The following is a 25617-nucleotide window of genomic DNA, read 5'->3' as shown; positions in this document are numbered from 1 at the left end:
GTGTTCTGTCCCTGTCTTCATAGTGGTTGCTTTCCTTCCCTGCACAACAGGGGCCTCTGCTGGACACACCTAGCTTTGCATCCTATAGGCTAAGCAGCTTAGGCTCCCAAGGACTGGCCCCTTGTTTGGCTGCTTTAGCTGAAGAATGTCTCCCAGGTTCATTGGGAGTAGGAAGGCAGCCTCAGTACTAAAATCAGTAGGATTGCAGCAACCCTGATATGGTTCAAGGCCTCCTGGGTATCAACAGTCACCTTGTTAGAGGAATGCAACTATGGGCTTGGGGTATACCCTTGGACCTTCAGGTTCTCCAGGCCACAGCAGCAGAAGATAGGTGGCCACAGCATTTGATCCATCCTTTAGCCTTAGGCTCAGAGATAGCAAACTTCAGGGTAATTCTCAGTTGCTGAGTCTGTTCCAGGCCATCGTGGTTGGTTCTGTCTCCTTCTGTGTACTTCCTATTTTGTGCTAGAATTTCCTGCCACCTTCACTCTTTAGAGGGATCAACCCTCTGACTCTACACAACTGCTTCTCTGGATCCACACCCCAGGGCTAAGGTAAGGCAAATTGGGGCTCTTAGGCTGGGGTCTCTATTTTGGGTGTCCTGGATGTTTCTGCTTCTCTCTCAAGTTAGTGCACAGCTTCTGCCCTCTAAGGGATAAGATTTGATTTCTCCTTGCTGTTGACTTGTGAGTGGAACCCTTGTCTCACCAACATCTCCGAGTGGGTTTTTGGGGCTTGTGGAGGGCCGTGGGTTTGTCCCAAGGGCAGGACCACCAGACTTTGTTGTGGCTCACCCTTTTGGAAAAGTCTGAACACTTTGGTTTTGATCTTTCCCAGAATCCTTTCACTTTCTGCATGGATCTCTAAAGCTCTGCCTCTTTTTTGTCTTTGGGATAAATTCTTTACTCTGTCTCTCCTGCCGCTCACACAGAGGCAGCCACTAGTCTGTCTTTCCCAGAAGTCCTAGGTTTAGTCTCTTTTCTTGTTTCTGAGGCAGTATCTTTGGTGTCTCTGGCTGGTCTCAGATCCATTATGTAACAGAGGATGATTGAGTCCTGCTTTCTCCTCCTTCCTGGCTTTACGCATATACTCATGTCTCTGTTCTACTGTATCCTGGAGGTTTTCCATACCAGTACACCAACTGTTTATAGGCCAGGGTGTTGGTAAAATTTCTAAATAAGCTAATTTTGATTATGAGAAAACATGTGATAGTATTATTTTTAAACCCCTGATTTAGCTCATCAGCCCCTCACTTTATCAGCCATTGTCATTACTAGTCATCTCTCCCTCTGCATCCAAAGTAACTGCAGAAGAGCATCTTTTCATTTCTATAATTGTTGGTGTATTTGGTATTCTGGTGAAAATACTTGTCAGAGCCCACTGAAGAAAGACCTTGTCTCTGTAGCAGGCAAAGGGCGTGTGTGTATGAGCAGAGAGGGCAAGGTGGATAACAGTATGTAACTATAACTCTTGGTTCTGGAATAGAAAGTGAGAGGTCGGGCCTCCTCAGAGAGGAGGCTAGGGGTCTGATGGGTGTGACTGTCCTCCAAGCCACACAACCAAGATCTTGGGGAGTTCAGCTGTGCTGGCTTGTAAAAGGCAGCTTCTTGCTTTTTAGAAGGTATAGAGGATCAAGCCTGTCCCAGGGATGGACAATTACCTCTGTAGACCAAACAGGTTACCTTTCACACCTGCAAAAGAGGATGCTGGAGGCAGAGATGCTGGAGCCACCTCCAGGTGTGGTGGATGGAGAGGCTACAGCTAGTTATAGCCACAGTGCCCACCCAGAGAACCAGCAGTGTAGCAGGGAGAGGGTCTCATTCCTTCTTGACCCTGGTCGGGGCTGGACAGAGTGAGCCCCACCAAGTTCACCAGGGGGGGAAACCCAGGGTAGGCTCGGAGGGAGGGTGTGGATGTGGAATGACTCAGAATGACTGGAAACTAAGTTAGGGCTTTGTATTTATGCTGCTGTACCAAACATGGGTTTGTGGAGGGGACAGTTGATGCTAATGGATGAAATCTTCTCATGTTGTGTTAAGCCTTACTATGGTTGAGTTTAGTATCTTTCATTGTGGACTTTTTCTTTTATCACCTGACACTGGAAACATGACAGTGGACTTTGAAAGCTCTTCAGCAAGGTTATCTACACAGTCCCACCAGTTTGGATCATTCTTCTGATCCTTATCTGCATGATGGTTTGTTACCTGTGGATAGCACCGCACAGTCTTCTGAGTGTTTTGCAGATTTGGAGATTCCCCAAAGAGTGCACCTACAGAAGCAAGCTTGGGGAATTAGTTTACAAAAGTTACAAAGGCCAGGTGTTGCTGTGGCATTCTTGGGAGATTAAGTTAGGCTAGGCACAGGTGACAGTTTTCTAGGTGGTTGGGCAAAGTTCCAAATAGAACAATAGCCTGTGCCTGTGGTGGTTTGAATATGCTAGGCTTAGGGAATGGCACTATTAAGAGGAGAGGGTGTTGGAGTAGGTGTGGCCTTGTTGGAGGAAGTGTGTCTCTGTGGGGGAGGGGAGTAGGCTTGGAGACCCTCCTCCTAGCCATGTGGGAGCCAGTCTTCTCCTAGCTGCCTTTGGAAGAAGAGATGGCACTCTCAGCTCCTCCAGCCCCATGCCTGCCTGGACGCTGCCATGCTCCTTCCTTGATGGTAATGGACTGAACATCTGAACCTGTAGCCAGCCCCAATTCAATGTTGTCCTTTATATGACATGCATTGGTCATGGTGTCTGTTCACAGCAGTAAACTCTAAGACAAGCTCACAAAGGTAAAAGCTGCTGCTCTGAGAGGCAAGATGGGAGGGAGTCCCAGTGCTGGAAGTGAAAGCTTGAATTTTGCTTAGAAGTTGGAGGCCACAGAAGCCATGAAAAACCCCTAAAACAAAAAAGGCTATTGTCACTGTTGGTGGTTAGGTTGCAGAGCTGAGTGGTAGACCCTGTTGCTGAAGAGGTTATATGCTTGAAAAAACAGCTAAGTGTAGTCTGCAGGTGTCTGCTCTCTGGCCTATCTCCTCTAGTGAATTAAGGCTCAAAGTCCTCAGCGGTGGAGTGTGCTTGCTTATGTTGGAAGTACTGGTGAGATCCGCTGGTCTGTGCAGTGGATACAATTGGTTTTCTGTGTTCTTACAGCCTGATTCATTGGGGAAATTCACATTCAGTACTGGGACCTTAGGGAAAAAAACCCTGTGACCAGAAAGCCATAGGCTGCAGTGGGGAAGAAGCTTCTTGGCTAATGGACACACTCGCTAAGGGGCTTCTTAACATTGTGTTTACAATTATAGGTTGTTACTAAAGGCTGGACCTAGTTACATATTTACATGTCCCCCTTTTTTGCCCTTGCTTCACTTGGGTTTGGTAGTAGATGTACCCCCTGGGTTTGCCAACATGCACTTTCCTGAGGCAGGAGTGAGGAAAGGCATAAAGGCTTGGTATCTCACCGGAGCTGGAGGAGAGTATCAGACATCTGTGTCAACACTTTCCAGCTTCAGGCACTCTTGTAGAAGAGGGGTTCAAAGAGAATATAAGCCAGAGGGAGGGGTGGGGACGTCTCGGGTGGGGGTTCTGTCTCAGCAGCTGTGGGCTGCTTTTTCCCTTGCTGCACACTGAGACACTGACTTAGGGAAGAGTTTGTTGGGCTTACAGGTTCAGAAGGTGAGTCCGTGTTCGCTGTGGTGGGGAGCAGGTAGCTGAGAAAGCCCAAGTCTGATCCACGAGTGAGAGTGGGGGATGGAAGAGAGAGGGCGTGAGAGAGTGGGAGCATGTGAGGTCACAACCCCTAATCCGCCCAAATAGTTTCACCTGCTCTTGGAGCCAGCACTCAAATGCATGCACCTCTAGGGGGCCATTGGCATTCAGTACCAGGATTTGTTAACTTTGCTCTAGGCATTCTTTAGTCCTGTGGGATAGCTTAGGCTGCCTGACACCAGCACTTGTTAATTGGAGAATTGTTAGGAAGTGTCAAGCAGAGGAATAACATAGTTAATCTTCATTTTGCGTTGATTATTCTGCAAAGTAGAAACAGGCTTGAGAATAGAATAAAATAGGATGCAGGAAGATAGTTGGGAAACCATTGAAGCTGTCTCAATGAGAGATGTTTGAAATGTGACTAAAAGTCATGAAGTAGATGTGTTAACTTTTGTTGTTGCTATGACTAATACTGGGCAAAAAGCTATTTAAGGAGAGAAGTTTTTAATTTGGCTCATAGTTTGAGGGTGTAATTTGGTGTGGAGGCAGGAGAGGGAGGCTGCACATTCATTTCTAGGTATATCAGGAAGCAGAGAATCCTAGAGTTAAACTAGTTTTCTCCTTTTTCCAGTTTTTATTATTCAGAGACCCTAGACCATGGGTACTGTACCACATTCAGGGGGAATCTTCTCTTGTTCAGCCTCCCTGGCAACACCCAGAGTTAGCTCACTAAGGCCATGAGCACTTACGAGCTAATATAGTCAGTGATGCTGGCCACCACAGAGGCATAGGTGAGGTGATTAACTCAGAACTAATCAGGAGGTGTTGTGGGATCAGGGAGGCATTATCAGGGTTCTTACAGGGCTCATTTTGTGGTTGCAGTGGGTGTTATGAAGAAGGCCACTGTAGGCACGAGCCCTTAACTAAGAGATGAGGTCAGTGTTGAGTGGTGCTGGAGGATGTGTGCTGGGACACATACAGAGGAATGGGGTTCAGAAGAGAGAAGTTTTGCCAGTCTGCAGAGCAGAACTCTTAAAGAGGAAGTAATGTCAGAAGAGAAGAACCAAGAGGGGAGTGTCACAGGTCAGTGGCAAGTAGAGCATTTTAAGAAGGGCGTGATCTACAGAGTCAGTGCTGCAGAAAAATTTAGAAAAGTTAGGAAAAGAGATTCTAGAACTTTTCCCTTCCCTTATTCCAGGTTCAGCCTCGGAGCAGCTGTGGACTTGAACACATCACTCCCCCCCCCCCCCCCTTTTAAAGCTGTTTTAAAAAAAACCCACCTGTGGTGTATGTATGTGTGTGTGCACCAGAGTGTGAGCACGCTCATGTGAGCATGCGCGCCTCGCCTGCATGGAAGCCAAAGGGCGACTCTATATATTTTGGTCTATCACTTTCAGCAGTGGTTCTCACCTTCCCAGGGCTGTGACCCTTTAATACAGTCCTCATGATATGGTGACCCCAACCAAAAGTTATTTCCATTGCTCCTTCAGAGCTAGAATTTTGCTACTGTTGTGAATCGTAATGCAAATACCTGATACGTGACCTCCAAAGGGATCATGACCTGGCTGAGTGCCACTTTGACTGCACCTAGAGCTCAGCATTTAATACTAGGCTGGCTAGACAGTGAGTCTCAGGGATCTACCCATCTATGCGCCCCATCCCAATACTGGGTTTCTGGGTCTGCACTACCAAGTCTGGCTTTTATATGAGTGTATTGAGGGATCCAACATTTTCCAATGAGCCTTCTCCCTACTACTCTTGTTGTGATTATTTCTCTAATGTCTGCTTCCCGGGTTTCAGTGCGTTTTTTTGTTTGGTCTAATAGGGAATTTTTCTCCCCTTTTCAGTGAATTAATAACTTAATAGTAACATTGTCAGGTTGCGCAAATTTAGTAATTTATTTTCCCATCAGAGAGTGAGTTCCCATTATGTATGCGGCCTTAGAAAACTGGTGTAAAATAAATCAAGTGAATAGATTTGATGACAGGTCTTTGATCAGTTGTCACTGGCCATGTGCACATGGGCAGAGAGCCACCTGCAGGATTGTGTGTTCTGTAACGGTGGTGCTATAGGTTAAGTGCTTCGTATTTTTATTAATTTAGGAAGTACTTTGGCATGTGGCCTTTAAAATTACATTATTATATTATCATAAATCTCAATTATGGCAACAAAACATATTTATTGTGGCCAACTTCACAGCTGGGGTGAAATATTTTATAGCATGTGTAATGAGCCACTAGATGATGGTGGCTCTTGGCTCCGTCTGAAGGATTTGAGCTGGGAAATCAATTAGCATCTGTAAAGGTCTATGTAATTGTAAAACTAATTTCAAGGACTAATGTCATATGTCCTGAGAGGACTTCCTCAATAATTGATAATTGAGGAGGACAATGGAAAAAATGGAAGTTGTGAGTTTTTCTAGCCTCAACTTTATTTCAAACAAGAATATAATAAAAATATAATGCTAATATGACTCCTTAAAGGTATGTGTCCAACATGATATAAAAAGACATGAAATTGAGCTGGCAGGGCAGCTTGGTGCGGGTAAACCTTTCACATTGCCATTGAAGCTGATGACTAGGGTTTGGTCCCTGAGACCACAAAGTGCAAGAACCTGCTCCTGAAAGTTGTCCCTTGATCCCTCCCATAAAGTAAATATAAAAATCTAAAAAGAAATGGTTAACGGATAGCAGGCATTCAACGATTATTCTCCCAGATTGGAGTCCACATGTTCTGTGGCTGCCAGATGCCTGCAGTGGTAACAGGAGACAGTGGATGACATCTTAGAGAACCCAGCAGCACCACATGCTGGCTTCCACTGTGGGCTGAACACATGAGGCTGTACTAGGGCCAGAGAAATCAGTGCTTATGAAGGGCACAATAGTTGGCCTTACCGTTACTTGGTATTATGCTTGGAAAGAGCTGAGAATGTTCACGGGTGGAATGGGGTTCACAAAACTTTAAGCCCTTTCTTTGTACATGAGGTTACTGTAGGCTTTGGGTCGCCCAGAGCCCAGGCTACTGTTCATTCCACTACTGTGGAGAACAGTTGGTTCCTCTGCCTCTGTGTTGTCATGTTTTCCGAGTTACATGGAAACACTCAGGATGGGGCATGGAACACAGGAGTTTCTATAGAGCTTGTCTGATTTCAGTCTGGTTGGTTCTTTGTTTGAAGCGTGGACCTGTTCTCTAGGGTATCTTCGTGGCACTAGTCAGAGCATCAGTCCTGGAGCTGCAGTGCTGTACCCTTCATCCATCTTTTCAGCTCCTGCTAGCTTTGTCCTTTTCTTCTGCTAATGGTGGTGGTGGTCATACGGTAGTAAATGGTTGAGGTGTCCTTGCATGTGGAGGGCAGTGCTTCTCTGTTACCTACACTGTGTAGACAAAAGGGAAGTTTGGGTCAGTAGATGGCTCAGCAGCAGGTAACTTGCTTGTCACCCAGGCTTGACCACCTTTTTTAGACCTCTGTATCCCCAGGGCAGTTGCAGGAGAGAAGTGGCCTCACAGAGTTGTCTGACTTCCATTCCCATTTGCTCCACCCCCTACATAGACATAATCACTGTTTTTATAAAGAATATTTAAGAAGTGTGGTTTAGGAGGATGTTAACTAATATGTCCAAGGCTACGTCATATTAAATGATGCTGCCAAGACTTGAACCCAGGCAGTGTGACTTCTGATGCCCTCTGATACTTTGCTCTAAAGCTCCGCTGCTATCAGAGGTGTGATGGATGCTGTAGCACAAGCCCTGTGTGCTCTTGGAAATGCTCAGGAGCCATGTGGAGGGGAAAGTACAGGGAGCTGTGGCAGTAACTGATGAAGCCTGGTGAAGCTGGAGTCTTCCAATCTAAAATAGTGTTTTACCTCTGCTAAATAAAGTGCTGTGCTGAGTCTTTGCCAGATGATGTGTATTTAGCACTTTGACAGTCTTTTACTTTGGACTAGCCACATAACTAACTCAGTAGCCATACTTGTTATAAGGGTCACTGTCATTGCATGTTAGAGGGACAGGGGTCAGACTTTAGAGTTGTCAACCAAAGTGGGAGTCAGGGTGAAGCCTGTGGAAAAGCCAGCAAAAGAGCCATTGAAAGAGAAAAAGGCATCGTTAACTTCTGGTGTGACCCTCAGCTCCAGCTCCTCTTTCCTGACGGGCTGAGGTGGAGTTGGGGGGTACTAATGGAGAATTTTGCCCTCATTTCACCCTGAAGTTGCTAAGGTGCCTTTTCCCTTCCAAACAGCATTACTCAGCATGCTTTGTTTGTGTTGGCTGCATTCCATAGACACCTTCAGAGTAGGAGGCATTTGTGGGCCACCCACCACTCCAGCAGTTTCTATGGAAAAGATTTGACAGCACTAGGAGCTGGAGATGTCTTATATTAAAATGCTGTTTGCTCATAGTGGAAAGAGGTCATTGGGGAAGGATGGTTAGTTTATGAGCTCTAGGTAACCTACAAATGAAGAGAAGAACTGTTGGTATTCAGGAGTCTCTGTCATCTCGTTCAGAGTCCCCTGCAGCTGTGCTGTGCTGTGCTTAGCTCAGAGTGTAGTGAGTCTTCAACTTAGTGACTGCTAGTTGAGAAGCAGATATCCCTGGAACTGAGCTATGTGAATGGCTTCCTTCTCAAATGTCATTATTTCAGTTTCTTCCCAGAGGCCTCATCCCACTATAAAGAAGCTCACAGGCCTACCCCAAAGTAAATGGCACAGAAGGGTTAGGAAGAGAACCGCTGGCTTCCGTTCCCATGATCAGGAGAACAGCCATTTTGTTTTGTGGATTTGGTTTGGTGGTGAGGTGCTGTGGTGAGATGGGAAGGCTGTGCCGGCTCTGAGGGCTGCACTTCGCTCATGTACTGCGGTGTTTCTAGCCCGAGAACAGCGGGAGGCTCTGCACAGCACAGTGCTTTTCTGTGCTTAGCGTTAACTGTTCGAAAAGGAAACGGGAAGTAGCCACTAGCAACCTGGGCTGTCTGAGATTAGGAACCATTTTTCCCTTTCACTTAAAAAACTATTTGTGTGCACGTGTGCCTTTGTGTATATATACTATGAATGTGCAGGTAGCCACAGAAGTCAGAAGAGGGTGTTGGATTGCCTGGAGTTAGAGTGACATTGTTGTGAGCTGCCCAATGAGGCCTCTGGTAACCAGTCAGTCCTTTGCAAGAGCCTGAAGTGCTCTTAACTTCAGAGCCTTCTCTCCAACCCCAAGGAAAACTTTGTAATTAAAGCATTTAGTTTAAATAATGAAGATGTTTAAGTTATTTATGTCTGTTTTATTCACATACACATAACCAATTACATTGTGGCATTCTCATATATGCATATAATATATTTTGAACAGACCTACCCCCACTTGCCCTTTCTAGTCCCATTGCAACTTCCCAGGATCCAGTTCCCAGCATGCTTCCCTTCTACCTCCTGTGGTTTTGCTTTGCAAACTAGTGAGTTTAATTAGGGTTGTTTATAGGAGTGTGGGTAACTTACCAATGACCATAGCATTGAAGAAACTTGACTTTTCTTAGAAATCATTAGCTGCCTATACCCTTATGGACAGTAGAGCCTCAGGAGCCCTTCCCCTCCTAACTATAAGTGCCTGGAAAAGGGTGGGCCTTCTGAGCCCTTCCCTTCTCTAGGGTGGAATGTTAGGAGGCTCCATCTTGTGCAGCTGAGTTAGGATTTTACATTGCAGAGCCTGTTCTATACTTCATTGAATTTGCAGGAAGCAGGTGGTTCTTGCCTCCCAAGGATTGCAATTGGATCCATGTAGCTATTACTTCTTAAAAGCTTGTCTTAACACTGTTCACAAGCACCAGTTCTTCAACTCATTGCATTCTTCTCACATGGACAGTTGGAATATTGCCAACACTCATATGGGGCCTCTGTGTGTGTGTGTGTGTGTGTGTGTGTGTGTGTGTGTGTATGCATGTATTTCCTTGGGGAAAACAAACAAACCCCTTTTGATAAACTTATCACCTCTTTTGTTGTCCCCTTTTTAAAAGCTCTGTTTATTATTTGAAAGACACTTTAGAAATACATTGATTTTAAACACAAACTTTTCCACGCACTCTCCCTTCTCTCTGAGGCCTTGCTCTGACCAATGTGTCCTGTGTTGTTCAGGTCCCTTTCTTTTAGTTCTTTAATTTTTGATTTTCCAGACAGTATTTCTCTGTGTAGCCCTGGCTGTCCTAGAACTAGCTCTGTAGACCGGGCTGACCTCTATCTGCCCGCCTCTGCTTTGCCTCCCTAGTGCTAGGATTAAGGTGTGCACCTCTACTGCCTAGCTGTTCAGATCCTTCTTTAATGCCTAGTTAATTTGCTAAGTCTGTATTTAGGTATACATGCCATGTATCAGAATATAGATTGGACTAATTAAGTATACACACACACATACATGGTGTCAGTGTCTTATAAATATATACATGCATATGCATGTATGTAAAATAGATACTACTTAGCATGTCTGCTTACTCGATGGATCCTGTTGTACAAGACCTGCCCCTGTCATTTACCTGGGTGGTCAGGTCAGAATGTGCAGAGTCATGGTGGTGTGTGGTTTGGTAGTAGAGAGCTTACGTAGGATGTCTAAGTACGAGGCCTTGGGCTTGATCCCCAACACTGCAAAAGCAAAAGGAAAAACGTGTAGAGTATTCCATTCTTTTATTTTTTTAAATAGTCTAATTCTGTAGCCCTGGCTAACTTGGAACTCACTACTTAGACTAGGCTGGCCTTGAACTCTGAGAGAACCAACTGCCTCTGTCTCTGGAGCACGGAGATTAAAGGTGTGAGCTGCTGTGTAGGGTGGCTCTTTCTTGCTAATGAATGTGTCTCATTTTACTTTTCTTTTACTATATTGCTGGTGTTTTAGTTTCTCTGTAGCCTTTTTAAACGTAGAACTAGTAGATAGCCTTACAAATCCCTAGAAACAGTTGCTGGGCCATAAATGTGTGTATATTATCTTTAGATAGTGTGCAGAGCTCAGCTCTTAGAAGCAGTTTGTCCTTCCAGCACTGTGCTTTGCTACATAATGATTGGGTTGCCACAGAATGTAACCTAGTATATTCTGGCCTCTTCTCAAAGTAGAGACTTGGAGACTTGAAAATTTGAGAGCACAGGTGGGCACAGGTGCCTACAGAAGCCAGACAGCAGCTTCCCCAGGAGCCAGAATTGTAAGTGGGGTGGGTGCTGAGAACCAGAGCTCCTGAAGGCGCTCTCCTAACCGTGGCGCCATCTCTCATGCTCCTCAGACGCGCTTTGTTGTGGACTCTCTTCTGTTGTTGCTCAAGTGTGTTCTCTTCCTGCCACCAGCCTCTGACTTTGCCATGCTTTTTTTTTTTTTTTTTTTTTTTTTTTTTTAAATCCTTTACTTAATAGCCATGTAAGCCCCCTGCTCCCTGAAGCCCCACTTGGTCACTGCTGTGTGGGTTACTTCGGGTTTCCTCACCCAGCACAGCAGAGGATATCGTGGGGCTCTCACTTCTTTAGCTGCAACTGATTCCACCTGATTTGCCAAGAAAAACATAAGCTTCTTCATTTGTGAGCCCCGAGAAGGAAGCTGCCTGCTGACATTTGTCTGTCACAGCATTTCTGTGATAGTTTGGTGGTCATCACACGCATGATGATGGTGTGATGGCCCGAGGACCAAGTTAACACATTTAAAACATGATTACCTTTTCCCCTTAGAAATGGCCTTCAGAAATACTCTGCTTATACTATGTAAGTCATTTCTTTTCTGGGACAGGAGACTTCTGGTGCCAGCACTGTAGACTGCTCTAAGGAGGCGTGGTCCTGTTAGCATCTCCTTCGGTGGACTCTGAGAATTGTGTCAGGGCAGTGAGATGGTGGATAAAGGCACTTGCAGATAAGGCGCCTGGTTGGAGTTAGATCTCTGCGAACCACATGGTGGAAGGACAGAACCAATTCCTGCCGGTTGGCTTATGACTTCTCCTGTGTGCCTCTTGCACACCCCCCCCCACAAGATAAGTGTAATTAAAAAAATTAAGCTAGTGACATTAAGTTGCTACTGTAACTGAGCTGATCATGTATGAAGATTATGACATTAGGTAAAAAGTCAACTGGCAAAATTCTAAGAAACAGATAAGCCTTGATAGAGATTTTGATCCTGACAAAGGAGAAAGAATTCAAGATTAGATGTGAATTAAGTCTGGTCCAGGAATGTTGTTCAGAACAGAAAATAGCAGCCTAATCATAAACTGATCAATTATTCAGTAGTCTCTTAGGGGTGTTAGTGCACAGAATACGAAAGACCCTTCACTTTTTTGTTATTGTTCTAAACCAGAAGAAAAATACATTATTCTCATTTTTATGGTCTTTTTCTTTTTCTTTTTTGTTTTAATCCTCCCACAGTGTAAGTGAAGGTTGCATGTAGGGTCAAAAGGCAGGTTACACACTTGTTTATTCAGGGGTTATGGAAATTTTGGGTGAGAGCAAGTTAAAAACATTAAAGGGTGACAGTTTTATAGAAAAACAACTGTTTTCCCAATAGGCTGTAGGAAGCTTTAGATGTAAACGTTCTTTGCCTAAGGATTTTCTGTTTCTAGGATGAAAGTTGTAGCTCTAGCCAGGCCTCTCTGTCCCCATATTCTGAAGCACACACCCTTGCCTTGGGTTTGGGGAGGATTCTTGGTGAGTTCAGTGGCTCCTTTGCTGAGTCAGTGTCATCTGTGGGGTTTGGTGACATCATTTAGACGATAGTCATGGGTTCTTTTCATTACGGTGGGAAGTGCTAGGCTGGAGTTAGAATGAAGACGTCGTTTACAGAACCAACATGATTGGATTGGGGTGGGGGAGAGCAGACAGACCAGTGTAAAATGTAAACCTTTCTTGTAAATTCTGTCAGGGAATAGCATACATGAATTTATATATCAGGCTTTTAGGTTAACTGAAATGTTAATCACTTTTTTATAATTTTACAGAAAGTAGTCATGATGTTGGGGTATAACAAACTATAGCCAAACTCTGCCAAGAAGATGATTTTTATAGTAGTCTACAAATGAAAAGCCAATTTCCTTTACACAGACAATCATGTGGATGTTCATAGCAGCTTTGCTACAAAGAAATTATGCTGCAGCTTTGACGATTCCACTGCTTTAATGGGAGTCCGTGCTGTAATAACCTTTATTAATTAGGAAAACCATATAATTCAAATCTACACAGTAATATTATATAGCTTCATAATTTGCCAGTGAAGAAATTAAATAGAAATGCCTTGTCCTGTGTTTGAAAATATTATTACAAGTGATGACCTCTCTGTCAATGGTGACTGTCTGGTTGTCTGTGGCTCTAGAGGCCCAGCTCTGTTTCTGCTGTTAGCACTCAGTTCATGCAGCAGTCAGTGGGCTCGAGACCTAGAAGGTCAATGTCCAGGTAGGTAACGGTGTATATTCCGAGACATATGAATGATAGCCTCTTCTTAGAGTTGGGATTTGTGATTTCTCTTATCAAAGTCACCCATGGGCGGGGGTGGGGAGAGACTGCCCCATTGGAAGTCACAGGAGGAGTAACCATGAGCTGGTGAGTGGGTATTGGTTACAGAAATACTCAACTTAGGATAAGGTCTGGTGCATTTTGTTTCTAGCCCTTTTTTTTTTTTTTTTTTTTTTTTGTCTCTCTTTCTCTTTATTTTCAGTTGCTTGCTGTTATCCAGATAATAAAAATCAACCACACAAAACTGGATCCCACCCGTTCGGCCATACCACCCTGAAGGCGCCCGATCTCGTCTAGCCCTTTTCTGAAGAGGCCGAAGAAGGCACTCTGTAGGGAAGAACAGAGGAGCTATAATTAAATTTGCTATAGATACTTTAGTTAACCCTATAGTATATATTGATGCATATTTGTATTAACAGTATTCCTACACTGTACATTACCATTCAAATATGAATTGTCTTTCCCCATATAATAAGTCAAAGATATGTGTGACCCACCTAAAGATGACATGAAAATGGCCTTTTTTGTCTTTCTGAATGGAGCATGTTTCTGTTACCAGTGCTGGTGCTGTATTATAAAGAGAGCTCCATCAACCTTCTGTTGAGGGATGTACAGATTCAGAAGCTAGTTTACCCCTTGGCAGAGAAGTAGAGGGCCAATTCAATGTGATAATTAGGAAGTGGGATATGTGCATGCTCATTCCTTATCTTGTCAAAGATTTTTGTTAAGCATCTTAAGCAGTGCATTAAGGCCGACTTCTATCTGTGGGTATTTCCAAGTATGCAGTGGTGGAATAGCGTAGCTTTTGAAGGTAACCTGGGTGTGGATTCAGTCTTTCCTCTTGTCATGTGAGCCCCATGTTTTTTGTTGCTCTTCACGGCTCCTTTTAGAATCAGACTCCCAGAATATCAGGATGAAGGTTACACCTCTAGAGTGGTTGTTGTCTTCAGACTCTTAGTGACAAGAGGAGCATGCATCAAAAGCCAGGTGTTCTTCCCTTAAGGAGTGGGACAGGGTCCTCTGTGAGGGTGTGTAAGATGCAGACAGGGCACAGTTGACTTCCTGAGTGCTATTAATTTAAAGTTTAAGGGATGCTACTTCAAATTACACACCACATGGGTACCAAGAGCAGAAGAAATTGCTAAGCCATATGCTTGTAAATGCCATCTCCTTCCCCCAGAGAAAGATCATTTATATTTTGCAATTAGAGAGCAGAAGGTCTTTTTCCTCATAAAGGCTTTTCAGTCAGGAGATGGGGCAGGGCTGAGAGGGTGTCCCAGGGGAGACTCCCAAGGGCTCAAGGACTCAGTCTCCATCTTGTGGAACCACTTTGACTGGTCCTTCATGAACTACTGGAGAAACAACCTTAATTATAAACATCAGAATAGCCTTAAATTAAAACTTGCAAACCATTGCTCAAAAGTGTGCTTTAAGTAAGGAACTGGATATCTGCGCCAGCTTCCTTTTCTTCTTGCTGAGGCCTTTAGGGCACTCTTATGAGCTGTGGATGGTACTCATTCACTGATGGACACTTTATTTTAGTGAGAAAAGGGGTGTGAGCGTCCTACTACATTACAGACAGGCAGTGACCATTGGTGTTTTAGTACTGCTGACTATCCATATTGTAATTACTGATGCTTTTGAGCGATCAAAGTCAACACTAGGGTCCAGGGCCTCTCAGTATTTGAATCCGGTACCGTGGAAGGTACATTTCCCAGTTGAGCCATTTCTGTCCACCCCACATCAAGCCTTTCTTGCCTCACTTTTCTACAGTCCTGAGGGGAAGGGGGGAGGAGTGAATGAGTCCTGCCTTGTCTGTGGGAAGCAAATCCAGGCTTTTGGATGGTAGTCAGGACTTAGGCTTCACTGTATCTGAGGAAGGCTGCCTTCAGCCTGGGAGAGTCTCATAGGGCTGTGTCAGATACAGTCCCTAGGGCTGAGCTACTTCTCACCAGTGTAGCTGAGTCTCTGTGTCCTGACCTCAGACTCTTTCTAGATGATCTCAACCTTGAACTTGATCTTCCTGCCTATACAAAGTGCTGGCATTAAGGGACGCCACCATGTATTTACCATTTCTGTCTTAGTCACCAAATCAGATAGCACTGGTTGTGGCGAATTTAATTTGCTCTCTCATACACCAACCAATTAGTTTTGTAATGTTAACAACCAAATACTTAAAATACATCTGAATACAAAGCAGTATGATTGTCATAATATCTTTCTTGTGAGTGTGAGTGCTTGAGAGCACGGGGTGTGTGTTACGTTGCTATTTGTATGTAGAGCCTGTGTCTGTGGCAGAGATGTATCAGGTGTCCTTCGAGATCACTTTGGTTTTATCTTTTGAAGCAGGGTTTTTCCTGAAATTGAAGCTTTATGTTTTTCTACTAGGCTGGCAGCCAGCAACCCTCCACTCCCAAGGGTCTTCCTGTCTTGGACGCATAACCCTAGGGTTGCAGGTGCATGCTAGACCATGTCTGTTGTCTCATGTGGGTGCTGACATCTGAACCCAGGTCATTTGGTTGCTTCAAGCTCTGTTAAACTTGACATTGCTATGGACCCCAAATATTTTCTTGACTTTGTATTTTTCTAAGAATGCTCTACTGAATTTCACCACCTGAAGTTTCTATTACAATATTTTTTATTTATAATATAAACTATCAAGCATGCTTTTTCATATGGTGGTTCAGAGATGATTGATGTCTTTACAGTTCTGGATCTTTCCATAGCAAGTATATACCTCTTTGTTCTTATGTCTTCCAGTGGAGTTTTAAAGCTTCCTTTACATGTGCTGTTTATTCCTGAATAGTTCTTGTATTTTGAAGTCATAGATTTCAAGGCTTTGCCCTCATATTTTTTTAGCCAGTCCCTAGGGGGAGGCATGGGTGAACACTATAGCTTTTCATTATAATTGCTTTATGTGGATACATCATTGAACCTTCATGATTTTCTAAAAATAGTGATTGGTAATTAATTTCTCATGATTGTTTCATGTGGGCAGATGTCCTCTGCAAGTGATGGTTATTTTGCCTCTGTCCCTGATTCATTCCTGTCTGTTTTTTTCAGTTGCATAGTTTTTATTCCCGCAAAATGTTAGTAACAATGAGTAGACATCACTGACTTATTCCTGAACTTATTTGAGCCCTATGAACCAGATGCTGTTATAATGTGTAGATAGTTGGTGATACTTTTATTTGGAACAAATACAACTTTCATTTTAGATTTGTTTTATGTTTATGAGTCCATTGTAGCTGTCTTCAGATACACCAGAAGAGGACATCGGATTCCATTACAGATGGTTGTGAGCCACCATGTGGTTGCTGGGATTTGAACTCAGGACCTCTGGAAGAACAGCCAGTGCTCTTAACTGTTGAGCCATCATTCCAGCCCCCAATTAAAACCTTTATTATCAGGTCTGTCACTATGGTCCTGTAGAGAAGGCTCAAAGACTGTTACTGCTCTTGCAGAGGACCTAAGTTGAGTTTCCAGCACCCTCATTAGGCATCTTATAACTTCCTGTAATTCCAACTCTAGAGATCTGGCATCTCTAGCTTCCAAGGGGTCTCTGCAACAAGCTCACATGTGCCCAATATAGTAATAAAGTAAAAAATGTAAAAAGTCCATAATAAGTGCCACAAAACCTATTTTAGTGTTTATTATGTGGATATTTTCTGTGTTTGTTATTGTAACTCATCAACTTTGTTCTGAATCCTTTTTCTTTATCATTTCTAGTATTTTTTGGTGAGGATTTTTACATTAATCTTGAATGTATAGATGCTGTAATGTCTTTATGGCAAGGTTATGTTGCTTTCATAAGATAAAGTTAGAACAGGATTTCTAGGATTCCGCCAGCACACGCTAAAGTGTGTGCTACCACAACTACTTTTCTCTCATGCATGAGGATAGACTTAAATATCTTGAGGATGATCTGAATCTTGAAACTGTGAAGAAACGTGTCTATAATGTTGTTTGGCTCTGTGTAGTGGGTGGCTAGAGGTTGGGGATGCATTTGGGTAGAGTTGGTGGTTGTTTTTAGTATCCATTTCCTTAATTCTAAGATTAAGAAGATTGCCTACCAGCTAGGTAGACTTTACTTCAGGGTCTTTGCTGAGAGTGTTACGTCCTCTGTTACTTCTAAAGCTTTGCAGAGAACAGTGAGCAGAGCAGGGTCAACTATGGGAGAATCTGCTTTCAGGACTGGCCCCACCCAGCACCTGGCAGTGTAGACTGAGCCAACTGTGTGTAAACTGAACAGCTTTCAGCTGCTCTCTTCTGACCCGCTGGAGTTTATATCCCTTCAGCCGGAGCTCAGCCTGAGCTAACCACATGGGTAGCTCCCACTAAGTGCTCTGGGCATTGAGTTTCTAATAAGCTTTCCTGTGTTGTCACAGCCCTGGGAGTTGAGCATGTGCTCTGTGACCCCACTGGAGCGGATCCTAGGGGGCCTGTGCTTGTGTTTCTATGGGTTTTTCCTCATGAGATCCTTTCTCCTCGATAATTTTTCTTTCTTGTAAAAAGGGTTGATAATTTTTCTTTCTTGTAAAAAGGGTTTATTTTATGTGCACAAGTGTTTTGCTGAGATGTATGTGTGTACCATGTGCATGCCTGATACCCATGGAGGCCAGAGAATATATCAGATCCCTTGGAAGTGGAGGTATAGTTAGTTGTGAGCTGCCCCGTGTGTTCCCTGGGGCCACTGGAGAGCAAGCGCTGTTAATTGAGGAGCCATCTCTCTAGCTCCTGCTGATTTTTCTTTGTGTACTTGTACTGCAGTAGAGCACAGCAGTGAATATTAGCTATGGAATAAACCATGGCAGTCATGGAGCCCAGGAGTGATGAAGATCCCTGATACAGTGCTTACATAGCAGAATTTTTACAGAAGACTTATTTTACTTTAGATCATGTGTATACATATGTGTCTGTATGTACATATGTACACATAAGTGACTATGTTTTGGGAGGGCATTGGTGCTCTTAAAGCTAGGGTTATGATTGGTTGCCAGCTTCCCATTGGGTTCTGGTCCTCTGCAAGAGTGTCTTAACCACTAAGCCATCTGTCCAGTAGCTTTTCCAACTGGAGTAAGGTGGAGTCTCAGTATAGATTGAATTTGCATTTCCCTGATGACTAAGATGAGAACTTTGAAGTATTTATTGGCTGTTTGTGTTTCTTGTGAGAATTGTCTATTCAGTTCATTAGCTTGTTTGCTAATTGGCCGATTTGTGGATTTTTGTAAGTTTGGAGTTATTGGTAATTTCTAGGTATTTCCTCTGTTGACTGTATACTGTATACTATGTACCGTATACTATATACTGTATACTGTACACCGTATATTGTATACAGCATACTGTATACAATCTACCGTGAAGCATTGCCACCACCCGTGGCTGCCTCTTTACTTTGCTGATTGTTTTCACTGATATGCAGGAACTACCGCGCTCTCATCTGTCACTTCTTGGGGCTGTCTTCTCTGTTGGACTCTTCCTCACATGGTCTTTGTTTATGCTTACCTCTTGAAGTGTTCACCTCCTTCCTGCTAGCACTTTCAGTTTCCAGGGAGGTTTAATTTGGGGAGGTTAAGGCAGGAGAGGCAGCTGCTCACACTGCACCCTTAGTCAGGAAGCAGAGTGAGGGATGCCGGGCAGGATGTGCCTTGCCACCTCAAATAACCTAGTCTTGATAATCCTCCAAGGGCATGCCATGGGAGCTTGTCAGCTTGTGACTTTAGATCCTGTTGAGCCACAGGCGGAGGCAGCCATGAATAAGGTTTTCTTTCCTCGGTCTTTCTTGACAATTTTATTATCAGCATATAGCAAAGCTATTGATTTTTATGTTGATTTTTGTGCCCTGCCGTTTTGCTTAGTGTTCGTTAGAACTAAGGAAACACTAACTCTAAGATCTTGCTAGGCAACAGAGTTCTCTAAAAGGCAATGGATTAACTAGAGAGTCACTTATGAATTGACTGTAATTCAGTGGGACAGATTTAAACAGGGTCCAGCTTGTGTGTGGATCACACTGCTGGGGTTGGAGTGTCCTTCTCTGTTCAGCCCTATGGAGTGGCTCTGATGACTGAGCCGGGAGGAGCCACTTGGCTGGGAACATGTGTTTGGACCTTGGCTTTCCTTTCACCTGGGTTCATCATTCATCTTGTAATCTTAGGGCTTCTTGCTTTCCTTCAGGCTTGTCCACACATCCCAGGCAGCCCAGGGCTCCAAGGCACAAAAGCTGATCTGTCAGACCTCCTAAAGGCTTAGGCCTAGAAGCTCACTTCTGCTGGTTAAAGTGATTCCAACTCCAGATTTGATGAGAGGAGAAATGAGTTCCATGCTCTTTTAAAGATTTGTTTAGTTTTATGTTCATTGATATTATGTTTCCGTGTATGTCTCTGGAGATGTCAGATCATCTGGAATTGGAGTTAAAGTTGTGAGCTGCCTTGTGGGTGCTAGAAATCGAACCTGGGTTTTTTGGAAGAACAGCCAGTTATTTTTTTACAGGTGAGTTGTTTCTCCAGCCCTCCAAATTCCATGTTCCTAACATAAGGAAGATGGTGTTTGCATATAGGGAAAGGAAAGGAGTATAAGTCAGCCATCTGAAGGACTGTTCCCCTGATAATGATGCATACTTGTCATGTTTCAAAACTTTCTATCTTCTCAGTTTGTTTAATTAACATACAGTATGAGGCTTCATTGTGGCAACTTTATACTTTGCTGTGGTTGACATATCTTCTCTCTCCTGTTCCCCTGTATTGTCTCTTCTTTTCCCAAACAGTTCCCTTCCATCTTGTTACCGTGCCTGATCTGTTCTAGTTTTATAGCTGAAGAGTTGATTTATAGGACAGGGCAAAATCAACATTAACAGGCAGAGTGGCAGAGTTACACAGTGTTACTTGATAAACAATCATCTATGTACCCGCATTGTGTGCCTATAGACAAGTCTGTATGGAGGGCATTTTCTTGATTGCTGATTGATGGATGGCCAAGCCCACCGAAGGTCATGCTGGTCCTAGGCAGGGTCCTAGGATGTCTAAAAGAGGACTGAGCAAACCAGTAAGCAGGATTTCTCCATGGCTTCTGCCTCAGCTCCTGCTGACTTCCTTCTTGATGCACTTGATGTACACCGTACCCTGTTAGGTGAAGTAAACCCACTTGTCCTCAGCTTGCTTTGCTTCATGGTGTTTTGTCACAGCAATTTAAACCCAGGATGAACCTATTTTTCTTGTGGATATATTTTGCTTTTAAATTTGTGTGCCTAGAGAATGTGAATTGTATTAGCTTTGCCTAACTATAATGAACTATCTGAAGTAAGCTAACTTTATAAAGAAAAGAGGTTTATTTAGCTTATAATTTTGGAAGTTCAAGGGCATGATGTGGCAGGATGGTATTAAAGGTTGGGAACACATGTAAGAGGAAGAAAAGGGGTCTTGAAACAGGAAGCTTAATGGGCCCAAGCTTGCTCTGGCTTCAACTCTTGAGGACTGCCTTGTCTTCAGTGACCTCAAGAACTTCCCAAGGGTGGATTCAGCTCTTGAAGGTGACTTGTCACCTCCTGAGTCTATCACGTGTTGGTCTGTGATCTGTTGAACTGCGCCTTTATCAGATGGACCTTTGGAGCACAAACCACATTCAAACCATAGCATGGACCACAGCTATTCCACACTGTTCATTTGAACCACTTAGTATGGTGACTCCAGTGCCTGGGCCCCATCTTAGGCTAATTAAGTAAGACTCTTATGGGGGAGGACTCGAGCATCTTATTTTTCTTTTTCTGAGCTTCCTGTGTGGTTCCAGTGTACAGCAAGCTTGTTGAGAATCACTGGTCTAATTAAAATTATTTCTATATGCCAATAAAAATTGTGTTTATTCCGCACTAAGTGGCTGTTTTCTGTATCCAGCACTATTCACTTTATGTTTCCACTTGGAAAAACATAATTAAAATGTAAATTTAGCAAAGTGAAATTATATGTATTGAGAAGTGAAGATCTGGAGAACCCATTAAGGCAGATATTTACATATCCAGAATTAATGTTCATGATTTGTCAGCTGATGAATTGTAAATATCCCACTGAGCTAGTTAGCTGAAAATCAGTCATTGTTCAGCCAGAGTCATTTAGCAGTGGGTTGAGTCTTGGCCATGACTTAGATAAATATTAAGAGCTATTATTACACCAGAGGATATTCATGAGGCATATGCAGTGCATACTGTCAGTGCAAATAGTCTGTTTGGTTTGGAAAAACAGTGATGTGAGCATTTCTTGTGGGAGGAGTGGGATTTGGGGTCAGAATCTAGTAGCTTTCAGAGTTTTCTGGCCAACATAGGAAGTGACCAGGTTATTCTAAATATCAGCAGATAAACTAGCAGAAAAGAAACCACAAACCCTGTCTGATCCTTTGTCTAGAGTTTTTGTTCACGTTTGTCAAGCACTTGGCAAACTGTGGTCTGTTGATCAAATCCATTTTTTAAGGTGTGTGTGTGTGTGTGTGTTTGTGTGTGTGTGTGTGTGTGTGTGTGTGTGTGTGTGTGTGTGTGTGTGTGTACATACTGAGTATGAATCCCAAGGACCCATCTTTTCTCTGCTTTCCAGGGCTGGGATTACAAGCATGTGTTATGTGTTCAGTCATGTCCTGCTTTTTAAGGTGGGTTTTGGAATAGAACCCAGGTCCTAAAGCTTGTAATGACGCCATTTCATTAAAAACAAAAATAGCTTTATTAAATCACAGACATGCTCATTTATGTACTTATTTCTTATGGCTGCCTTTTAGTCCTTAAGGCAGACTTGAAAATGTATGACAAAGCTGTGTAGTGCACAAAACCTAAAGTATTTATTACCTGACCTTTATAGACAGTGAGTGCCTCAGGTTCTGTGTTAATGTGCCATAGCCTACATTTCCTATTGTTGCTGATGCTTCTGGTCCTATTAAGCTAAATTTGGTGTTTCACATACAAATGATTGTAGATGGTGGAGTTTTGACTCTTTGAATTGGAAGCTGCAGTTGAGGAAGAGGGATTTGCCTTGTTTATAAGGTTTTCTTTGCTGTGATACAATGATACAACACCATGACCAAGGCAGTTTATAAAAGAAAACATGTAGTTTGACCATGGTTGCAGAGGATTAAGCCTATGATGGTAGTGGGACAGCATGGTGGAGAAATAGCTGAGAATTCACATCTCAAACTGTAACTTCAGTGACTTCTCCAACAGACACGCCCCCTAATCCTTCCCAAACAGTTCTACCAGCAGGTACCGAGCATTCAAACATATGAGCCTATGGGGCAATCCTCATGCAAAACACTACCCCTTGGCAGCAGGGAAGTGATACTGCCAGTCACCAACCATGTTCTCTTTCATTATAGCTCTTGCTGTGGCTCTCTCTTTCTCAGGGTGCTCATGTGATACCAAGCAGATAAAGAACTTGGTTCATGATGGTTTCCGGTCACAGGAGACAGACTTTCACACATCTTGCTGGTAACAGATGTGGGTGTGGAAGGTTGAAGATGAGAGATCTTCTGTCTTTAAATGTTGAAGACAGTGGAGGTCCAGTGGAGAGGGACTATCAGCATAGAGGCTACCTCTGAGCCACCAGCCTAGTGAAAACCCTCATGAAGTTGCTAAATTATGGCATCTGAAAAAGGCATGCGGGCTGGAGAGATGGCTCAGCGGTTAGAGCACTGACTGCTCTTCCAAAGGTCCTGAGTTCAATTCCTAGCAACTATATGGTGGCTCACAACCATCTATAATGAGATCTGATGCCCTCTTCTGGTGTGTCTGAAGACAGCTACAGTGTACTCACATACATAAAATAAATAAATAAATCTTTAAAAAAAAAGGCATGCTTTCAAATAAAAATTTACAAACAGTTCTAGCTTTCTAAGATCTTAACTTTCCTCTTGAATGTATTGAACCTCAGTCCCTTGATTTTCATTATTTTTATACAGACTGTACATAAAAGCAAGGAAGTAACTAGAAATACAATATTCTGGCAATCACCATCAATCTCATCATTAGAGCTACAAGTATGAAAGAAAAGCCTTATGTAGCTCAGGCAAGCCTCAAACTCATAATCCTGCCTTGGTCCCTTGAGAGTGCTGGGATTAGACACGTACAGCATTTGTCAGGCTGCGAAGTGGCAATTTAGAGAATATGCCAGATGGGCTCATTTTGGAAGGGGCTATGATGTTCCTGTAAAATTTTATTAATAAAGTGAGTTACCTTTGTGACCACAGAAGATAGTTTCTGTAAATTATTTAAGGTAGCTTCAGTCCAAAATCTTTTACATGAAACGATATTAAATCACTCTGTTCATAATTCATGCCTAGATCTGTACCAGAAAGATACTACTGGGGGTATGGGGTGGGGTATGCTGTATCCAGTCTAAACCAGTCACTGCTAGATACAGGTATTCTTTGCCTGTTGGGTTTTCTTTCCTTGAGGTGCTGTTTGGCAGAGAGCCTGTGTTTCTAGATTGTGATGGCCCCAAGCACTGCTAATTTGTGAAGATGCTGGCAGTTTATACTTTCCTAGTGTGGGGTGGCAGTGGAGGTCTTTGAGTTAGTGAGAGCAGCTCGAGCTGCTGCTTAGAGTGAGCAGGTTAATTAATAAGCAATCTTTGAGACTTTGGACTGAGGTGGGAAGGTTGTGAGTTCTGGGATAGCCTGATCTACACAGATTTTTATGGCCAGCCTAGACTACATTGGGAACTGTTTCATTGCTGATGGCCTTTGGGTGGCTGATAGGATGTGGGTTTTTTTGTGCATGCTCCTCTCCCTCACTAATGCCCTGCTTTCTCTGACAGGTCAGTGACTATCATCTGTTCCACACGATGAGTAACAGCCACCCTCTTCGCCCCTTTACTGCAGTGGGGGAGATCGATCATGTGCACATTTTGTCTGAGCATATTGGTGCCTTGTTGATTGGTGAAGAATATGGTGATGTCACGTTTGTTGTGGAAAAGAAGCGGTTTCCAGCCCACAGGGTAATTTTAGCAGCTAGGTGCCAATATTTTCGGTAAGTGTATAATAATAATAGTAGTAATAATAATGATAATGATCATTATCATCATCATCATCATCATCATCATTATTATTATTTAGATATAAGTCATGTGGGAAACAGTGGTGATTTTTATGAAAAATATGTGACTTGAGTGTGCCAAGTGGAATCCTTTAGTACAGTGTCTAGAAGAATTTTATCTTTGCAGATTTGTCATGTCCTGAGAATCCCCTTCTCTTTAGGAGCCTAGAATTAAGGGCCTCAAAGGCGGCTGGGCCAGACAGCACCAGTTAACTCTTACTGACTGTCTGAGAGCCTTTCTCCAGCTGTGCACTGCTTCTGCCTCCTGTGCACAGTAGATGAAGGAGGGGTTTGCACTGAGGTGGGTAGGCTTCTTGGGGGTGAGCTGTCTCTCCAGACCGTAATGCGCATGTGAGCTTCTCGGTTTTGGATTACTGCAGCCAACACCTGTGGGCAACCTGCTCCCAGGCATGTGGGAGTCTCCGTCAAAGAAACAAGTATTAACTGAGGCTGCTTCAGAGTTACATTAGAACTAAAACTAATATACATATAACATGTAAACATATATAAACACAAATGCATATTTAATTAATGAGAAAAATCCCACTTATACACAGCTATTTCTTAGATTCTTAATTTTCCAGGTTATAAGAGTTAAACTGATCTCTTATCTACATTTCACCTAATGTTTGCTAAACGGAGATCACCAGTGATTTATCATCCCTGTGATTGTTTATCTTTGACCTTGATATTACTAAACCTTTGTTTATTTACAATAGGAAAGCAGTACATAGAGTCACAGTTTCACTTGGAGAAATTGAGAGCCTGTGGCTTAGGGAAAATTCCATTTGTCCTCCAGTGAAAGCCGCATGTGGCCTTGAAAGGAGGCCAGTTAGACAGCAGGGTGGGCAGGCCTCAGTGTTAGTGTGCTCTGGAGCTAGACCACCATAGCTCTATGGGCGTCTTCACCCTTTGCCGTCTGTATAGACGAATATTAGTGATGAAACCAGTGAGAGCCGGTCCATGGCAGTTTTCATGGCATCTGGCCCTAGCCTAGCCACAGTTTCTGGTGCCTGTCCTCAGTCTGTCTTTCCTTTTCTCCGTCTAGTTAGTACTGTTTAGCAAGAGAAATCCTCACTTCTGTGTTTATTGTATTTGAAACTGTATGTTCGACTCCCCTTAACAAGCAATTGAGAAAGAAACCTGCATGTGAATGTGATCAGTATATTCTTTAAAAGAGACCCAGTCGTTTCCAGAAACTTGAAGATGGTATCGCGCTAACAATGCAGTCCCTCATTTATTGACCTTTTTGCTTCTGTGAGTATTGACCCTGTGAGGTATTTTGGTGCTCACTTGGGCTAAACCCACTTCTCCACCACTGCTCTTAGGTTCTCATTGAGATGCTATTGTGCAAAGGGAAGTTAATAGTCAGCAGTCAGGGTTCTGACTGAGCCTGGTCACCAGAGCCTCTCAGTTCCCCATGAGGGC

General features: G+C 43.4%; 1 protein-coding gene across 2 annotated transcripts in view; it reads left to right on the top strand.

Moving 5' to 3' along the window:
* BTBD9 (BTB domain containing 9) overlaps positions 1-25617 on the top strand; it is a 328964-nt gene that overhangs the window by 18303 nt on the left and 285044 nt on the right. For both annotated transcript variants that reach the window (XM_080937967.1, XM_080937966.1), the window contains exon 2: positions 23912-24123. In XM_080937967.1, coding sequence (XP_080794093.1) covers positions 23939-24123 — 185 coding nt within the window. In that variant the 5' untranslated portion in view covers positions 23912-23938. The remainder of the gene's footprint in view (positions 1-23911; positions 24124-25617) is intronic.

Source organism: Micromys minutus, assembly GCF_963924665.1.
Source record: "Micromys minutus genome assembly, chromosome: 25".
Lineage (NCBI taxonomy): Eukaryota > Metazoa > Chordata > Mammalia > Rodentia > Muridae > Micromys > Micromys minutus.
This window is presented reverse-complemented; position numbering and strand designations above follow the sequence as displayed.